Source organism: Penaeus vannamei, chromosome 8 (genome assembly GCF_042767895.1).
Source record: "Penaeus vannamei isolate JL-2024 chromosome 8, ASM4276789v1, whole genome shotgun sequence".
NCBI classification, from domain to species: domain Eukaryota; kingdom Metazoa; phylum Arthropoda; class Malacostraca; order Decapoda; family Penaeidae; genus Penaeus; species Penaeus vannamei.
The window spans coordinates 46,101,738-46,109,237 of record NC_091556.1 but is presented as its reverse complement, the minus strand read 5'-3'; the positions used below and the strand labels follow the sequence as shown (position 1 = coordinate 46,109,237).

The following is a 7,500-nucleotide window of genomic DNA, read 5'->3' as shown; positions in this document are numbered from 1 at the left end:
ATACATATACATATATATATATATATATATATATATATATATATATATATATATATATATATATCTAAGTAATATATAATATATAATATATATATATATATATATATATATATATATATATATATATATATATATATAACAGCGATAAATATGAATGTATACACAAACACACATATATACATATATATGTATATATATGTATATATATATGCATAAATATATATATATATATATATATATATATATGTATACATGTATATATATATGTATATATGTATATATGTATATATATAAAACAAATGTGTGTGTGTGTTCGTATGTATATGCGTACTTGTTTGAGCAATACAAAACGCGTATAGAATACAATTTAAGTAAACACACACACACACACACACATACACATATATCTGTGTGTGTGTGTGTGTGTGTGTACAGACACACACACATATACACACGGACACACGCACGCACGCACACACACACACACTCACGCACACATATGTACACACACACATTACCTGAGATAATATATCTGTAAATCGAATCGTCTGTTGGATATCATATAATCATTTGTGTAGACTTTAGTCATTTGACAGCCAGAACTCAAATAACTTAATTTATATGTCCATGAATAACGGTCAATACAGTCCAATACACACACACACACACACACACACACACACACACACACACACACACACACACACACACACACACATATATATATATATATATATATATATATATATATATATATATATATATATATATATATATATATATATATCACATGCACATAAACACCCTAGGGGCGTACAAAACAATTACACACTTTTTCATACACAGGCATACGCAACCGTACACATACTCACATATACACACACTCAAACACATACAAAATTATGCAAAAACAAACACATACAAGTACATGAAGCACATACACAAAACGCGCACTCAAACACCCATATATATACATACACACAAACTTACACAGACACACATAATTATATCAGTTTTTGTCATTGCTTTGGCAGTAACTAGCTAAAATAGATTAGTACGAAGAACTGCATTTTTGTTTTGTGGATAAGAATGAACTGAAACAGTAAACAGAAATAATTCTATGATATATATACACAGACACATACCATATATATATATATATATATATATATATATATATATATATATATATATATATATATATATATATATATATATATATATATATATATATATACACACACACACACACACCTATTTCAATCTATTCTGTTTTTGTTTTTTTTTCTTCAAAACTTTTCAAAAATTTCTTTTCTGAATTCTGCAGCCGATGTATTACCAAACTGTGACCGCAGAACAAACACCGAAGATCCACTTTTTCATCAGTATATGTTGCATACCACAGGATACAAAAAAGAAAATGAAATGAAGGTCTGTGGGAGGAGCTGTGACCCAGCCAACGAATATATAAGGCTAGACGTCAATGATCACTCACAATCAGTTTTCAGTCTCTCAAGATTCGAATATTTTGAACCATGAATTCCCTGATCTTTTCTGGCAAGTATGGATTATGAATTGGATCTTTCATATGCAAAAGATATCATCACTACGAGTACCAATAATGATGAATTATCAATTGTTTTTTCTTGTTTTCTACAGCTCTTCTCTGCGTCGTTGTGGCTGACACTCACAATGGCTTCGGAGCGACTCGTCCTCCCACCAACGGCTATGCGCCCCCAAGCAACACCTATGGCACGCCCAACGGCGCTTACGGAGTAGACCCTGAGATCGCCGCTTTGGCCGAGAACATTCCAGGGGGCGGCGTCCCCGGCGAGGACTACCCCATCTTGGCTTCCGTGCCCGACACCGGATTCTCCTGCGATGCCCAGGCGGTGCAAGGTTATTACGCCGACACTGCAGCTGAAGCCGGCTGCCAGGTGTTCCATATCTGCCAGGACCGCGCCCTCAGGCGCCAACAGGACTCCTTCCTGTGCCCCAACGGTACCATCTTCAACCAGCAGTACCTGGTATGTGACTGGTGGTTCAACGTGGACTGTTCTCAAGCTGAGAGCTTCTACTCCGTCAACGAGCTCATTGGAGTCGTTCCCAGTGCTGGCTATGCTTATGCTGCCGCCGCCAATGGTCTTGCCATTGGCAACGGCAACGGATATGGAAACAGAAGGAAGTGATATGGTAGATATGAACGTCAGAAGGGTGATAGCTGTTTCGCAACTTATGAAGCTCCTCTCTAAATAACTACAGCAGGAATACTGTAAATAGGTCTTAAAAGTTAATTTCAGGTAGCAATTGCTCGAAGTTCTCATTAGGCAATAATACCCAGTCTACTTTGTACTTCTGCTGTGTCTGAATTTTATATATGACACTATTGGATTAATCTAATGATTATAGTATAGAAAGTTACTTCTATTGTATTTATATCATATAACATTCTCGAAAAAAAATGTCTTTTGCTCCTTCCATCGACTAGAGGTTTTATGGGCCCTGCAGCAATAGCACCAGGTATTGATATCTGAAATGGTAAGCTGGAAAAATGCAACTCATGCACGATTTCCATGGAATTAACCCTGCTTTCTGTTTTTCCATAGAATCGACATTTTTTTTCTATTAAAGGAAATTTGTCAAGATTAGAGACCAACGTTGCAAAAAATGTCAACATTATATATATATATATATATATATATATATATATATATATATATATATATATATATATGTGTGTGTGTGTATATATATATATATAATTTCTACAAAAATACAAGGAAGGTATAAATGACAATAATTTCCTAAAACAAGACGAATTTGCTCGATACAAAAATTCCTTGCTCATAACAGCTCACTGAATCTTGTCCCAATGCCGGTTATTTAGTAATGAACGTCCGGTCGGTTCTCCTGAAACTTCGTTAAGAAGGTGTCACAACATCAGATCTTCTTTATTTACTTAGCTAATGAATGATTGATATATTATGTCTGTATTTATTATATAAGGCTGGCAATGTATGTATATATATGTATGTGGATATATATCTGTATACATATGCACACACACACACACACACACACACACACACACACACACACACACACACACACACACATATATATATATATATATATATATATATATATATATATATATATATATATTTTTTTTTTTTTTTTTTTTTTTTTTTTTTTTTTTTTTTTTTCTTTTTTGAATATGCATGTATACGTGTTTGCTAACGCATGTGTGTGTACTCTTCTTTGCCTTTTTGTGTACATGTATGTATAATAAACACACACACGTATGTGCATATATATATATATATATATATATATATATATATATATATATATATATATATATATATATATATATATATATATATATATATATATACACACATGTATCTCTCTCTCTCTCTCTCTCTCTTTCTCTCTATCTCACACTTTCTTCACACACACACACACAGTTTTATACGTATGTATATATGTATATATATGTATATATATTTACATGTATATATACATATACCTAAATATATGTGCGTTTATATATGTATGTATATGTATGTAATCTAAAGTATATGTTTATAAAGTTCTCTCTGAGCGTACATACACACAAAGATGCATAAAGAAAAAACAAAAAAACAAAAAATAAACGAAGTACAGTAAAAACAGAAAGGAAAAATTAAATAAGTTAGATATAAAATTTCGAGTCGTATAACTCCCTAATGTATCTCAGGTTATATAGATATTTTCTTTGTTGTGTAAAAGGTGAATGAAAAGCGTGTATTATCGAAACAAAGATAGTTTTGGCAGGGATAATGGTAATAATGTCAATTATGATGATACGACTAATTCGATGCCGTTTTTCATCGTTGAAGTCTTAAAACAAATGTGTAAGTATTTTTTATTATTATTATTATTTTTTTTATGCAAAACCAACCGTACAGTGGTCTATCAGAGAGCTCTTAAGACTCACAGTACAAGTCGTTTCTACCTATCTGTTGTTACTCTTGTCCTCCGTTAGCATTAGGAAATACAGTTTTCGCACATTTAATGAAAACCGGTTCCCATGTACGCCAACGAAAATGTATCAAATGGTGGAATAGACCGCTCCATCTCCACTGAATACACAGGTGTGCACGCGGATGTACATACTGTCAACAAATATACATGTATCTATGCTCAATTGTACATCACACTTGTTTAAAATAATCTGACTGAATTAATAATAATAATAATAAAAACTACTATAAGCGAGGGTAAGAAATACGATAGCCAGTGCGAAAAAGTTTGGAGAGCAATTTGGCGGGTCAGTATAACCATTTATTAGCATTATATCAAACGGTTTTAGAATGAAGTACTTTTCTTCTCTTCGAAATCCTGCAACTTTATGAAGAGGCAGCCATCAGAAGTGTGGTTATAACGGGCGTTATGGATGCTGATGCTAAGTTTAGTAAATGGTGCGACTTTACGAGGTTCACGAGAAAATAAGGGTAACGGCAATGTTCATGTCATAAATCTCGCAAAGACATTTGTAGACTTAAAACGCAATAGTACGTTTTCATTTTATTTCGCGAATAGATATTAAGAATAAATATAACATATGATACAAATTAAACATATGTCGTAAATTTGCTTAATCTGTTAAGCAAATTATCATGTAACTATACGCACCTGCCATTGCAAAATTTGCTAAAAGAAGCTGCCGTTTCTATCGCTATTCATTTCCGATTTCCATACCCGTTGCCGTTGCCAATGGCAAGACCATTGGCGGCGGCAGCATAAGCATAGCCAGCATTGGGAACGACTCCGATGAGCTCGTTGACGGAGTAGAAGCTCTCAGCTTGAGAACAGTCCACGTTGAACCACCAGTCACATACCAGGTACTGCTGGTTGAAGATGGTACCGTTGGGGCACAGGAAGGAGTCCTGTTGGCGCCTGAGGGCGCGGTCCTGGCAGATGTGGAACACCTGGCAGCCGGCTTCAGCTGCAGTGTCGGCGTAATAACCTTGCACCGCCTGGGCATCGCAGGAGAAGCCGGTGTCGGGCACGGAAGCCAAGATGGGGTAGTCCTCGCCGGGGACGCCGCCCCCTGGAATGTTCTCGGCCAAAGCGGCGATCTCAGGGTCTACTCCGTAGCCACCGTTGGGCGTGCCATAGGTGTTACTTGGGGGCGCATAGCCGTTGGTGGGAGGACGAGGAGCTCCGAAGCCGTCCGCCGCGACGATGCAGATAACAGCTGTTGAAAACAAAAAAAAATATTCGTTAATGATGATGGTATTATTATGATAACATAAAAATTACATTAGTGAAAACGAAGAGTGACTAATATGTTGAAAATAATAGGTGAAATAATAATGTCTGATATATGACAGGCTTAATTATAGCAAGGACAGACATATGCGATGATTGGATTTGTTGGCATATTGATATTTCAAAATGTTGACACTCACCAGAGAAGACAAGAGAATACATTGTTCAGAAGAATCTAGTATCGAGAGACTGGGAACTGTTGCTGGAGTGTTGTTAGTCAGCCTTATATGTCCGCTGACCGAGGCACAGCTCCTCCCACTGACCTTCGTGAGCGCCAGCGGATCCCTCGGGAAAATGCAGAGAGTCGGTAATCCTGATGAAAGAGTAGATCTTGATGACGCAAGATCTGAACTGGGATCGCAAGATAGCATAGATTTCACCGTCAAATGAAGAAATGCAAGAAAAAAGAAAAGACATCAATAAAGACAAGCACTGATGTATCTATGCATGTATAGTCTAGTATTGATTATCTATGCTTCATCTAATTATCATTTGGAAATGAAAATAAGCATATCATATTTGATACTTTTCCGGCAACCGCTGATACAATCAAGAGATGGGTACATCTCTTCACTACCGGGCACAGTAGGCACGCATAAATGCAGCAATTGCGTGTGTATGTGATTTATATGTACTATGAATTTGTATATGTAATTATGAATAATATATGTATGACGTGTTGATTCGGTTTAATACAGTAACTGTGTGTGTGGGCATGTATTATATCTATATCTATACTTTAACTAAAATTAACAAATTTAAACCTGGATTTTTTTTATTTATTCATATTGAAGAAAGGGAAACTCTTACATAATGCGAAGTATTATAATTGCATAAAATTATCAAAATGTATGGAGTTATTTCAGTTTTTACGATAACATTTCTTGAGAAAAGAAACAATATTAATAGTCAGGAATTAACTTGAAATTACAAAAAACATGATGATACGGTATGTGTAACAGTGTCTGTGTATGTATAATGTGATGTATATGCCACAACAGACTGAAGATGATGTACATGATATTCAGATAAAAAGGAATCACCTACATCACATCAAGATAATTCTACATGTAGTGGTTGACGGAGGAAATCATAAGAATCGGCTTGCCATGAAATCTTGCAGAAGGGTCGTTGTTTGCGATGGGTATCACTGGAGCTACACTTTCGCTCCCTGCCAATAACCAAAGGGACAGGTGCAAGCTCAAACACATCTTTTAACATGATACATGAATAATCTGCATGATTGTTCATCTTATTCAGGCCTAATTTAGGTTAAAGACACATGGCGAACAACACTACTAGATGGAAAAGCGTGACAAACTTATGGCAGAAATGGGCCAAGAAGATGAAATGCTGTCCTGTATAGGACGTTACTACGGATACTTACATGACATCTATTTGGAACACACACACAAGTATAGATGTAGAGATGGAGATGTATCAAATATATATATATATATATATATATATATATATATATATATATATATATATATATATATATATATATATATATATATATGCACACACACACACACACACACACACACACACACACACACACACACACACATATATATATATATATATATATATATATATATATATATATATACATATATATGCACACACACACACACACACACGAATATGCCGAAGGCCTTTTCACTATTGCTTCGTCAGGGCATATCAGTGAAAAGGCCTTCGGCATATTCGTGTGTTTTCTTGCCCTTCCCTTCGTCGTTCCTGTTGCAATTTGTTCAACATGAATTCCACACACACACACACACACACACACACACATATATATACATATATGTATATGTATATCCAGGCTAGAATGAGGTTCTCAAGAACACTGTCCATTTCTTGCAGGTGTGGCACTGAGGTCAAGGCACGTGTGTGAAATGAGGTGCATTCACCGAGTCACAATTCAGGTTTAGAGCCGTCTGAACCAGTGAAGTAGGCTATCGCCATAGTTCATCTCTTCATGTACTGTTGAACTCTTATATGGCAATGGATTCTCTAAAAATTGATGGTCTCAAGGATGGCATTTAGTTAGCCACTGAATTTGCGCCAACGACAATTCCATCTGTTGCCTCTGCTGTCTGGGTTTCAAACGGATGAATTAATGTGAAAACTACAGTGCTTTAGATCATCATCCTCGGGCCTTTCTCCACA

The 7,500-nt window shown here is 35.5% G+C and overlaps 2 protein-coding genes across 2 annotated transcripts; one reads left to right on the top strand and one right to left on the bottom strand.

Moving 5' to 3' along the window:
- The first annotated feature begins 1,502 nt into the window (after window positions 1-1,502).
- LOC113826756 (uncharacterized) lies at window positions 1,503-2,447 on the top strand. Its single transcript, XM_027379637.2, has 2 exons — window positions 1,503-1,557; window positions 1,660-2,447. Exons 1-2 carry the CDS (start codon window positions 1,536-1,538, stop codon window positions 2,187-2,189), a joined length of 552 nt encoding a protein of 183 aa, XP_027235438.2. The 5' UTR covers window positions 1,503-1,535; the 3' UTR covers window positions 2,190-2,447.
- A 2,113-nt stretch (window positions 2,448-4,560) lies between these two features.
- LOC113826757 (uncharacterized) lies at window positions 4,561-5,597 on the bottom strand. The gene is made up of 2 exons (XM_027379638.2): window positions 5,460-5,597; window positions 4,561-5,245 (listed from the first exon to the last, which is right to left on the bottom strand). Exons 1-2 carry the CDS (start codon window positions 5,479-5,481, stop codon window positions 4,728-4,730), a joined length of 540 nt encoding a protein of 179 aa, XP_027235439.2. The 5' UTR covers window positions 5,482-5,597; the 3' UTR covers window positions 4,561-4,727.
- Window positions 5,598-7,500: the final 1,903 nt, after the last annotated feature.

What these genes read in the sequence shown, in the direction of transcription:
- LOC113826756 (XM_027379637.2), top strand. Translation starts at nt 1,536, where the DNA reads ATGAATTCCCTGATCTTTTCTG. An exon ending in GAATTCCCTGATCTTTTCTG is followed by an intron (nt 1,558 to 1,659) that starts GCAAGTATGGAT and finishes TGTTTTCTACAG; the next exon opens with CTCTTCTCTGCGTCGTTGTG.
- LOC113826757 (XM_027379638.2), bottom strand. Translation starts at nt 5,481, where the DNA reads ATGTATTCTCTTGTCTTCTCTG. An exon ending in GTATTCTCTTGTCTTCTCTG is followed by an intron (nt 5,246 to 5,459) that starts GTGAGTGTCAAC and finishes TGTTTTCAACAG; the next exon opens with CTGTTATCTGCATCGTCGCG.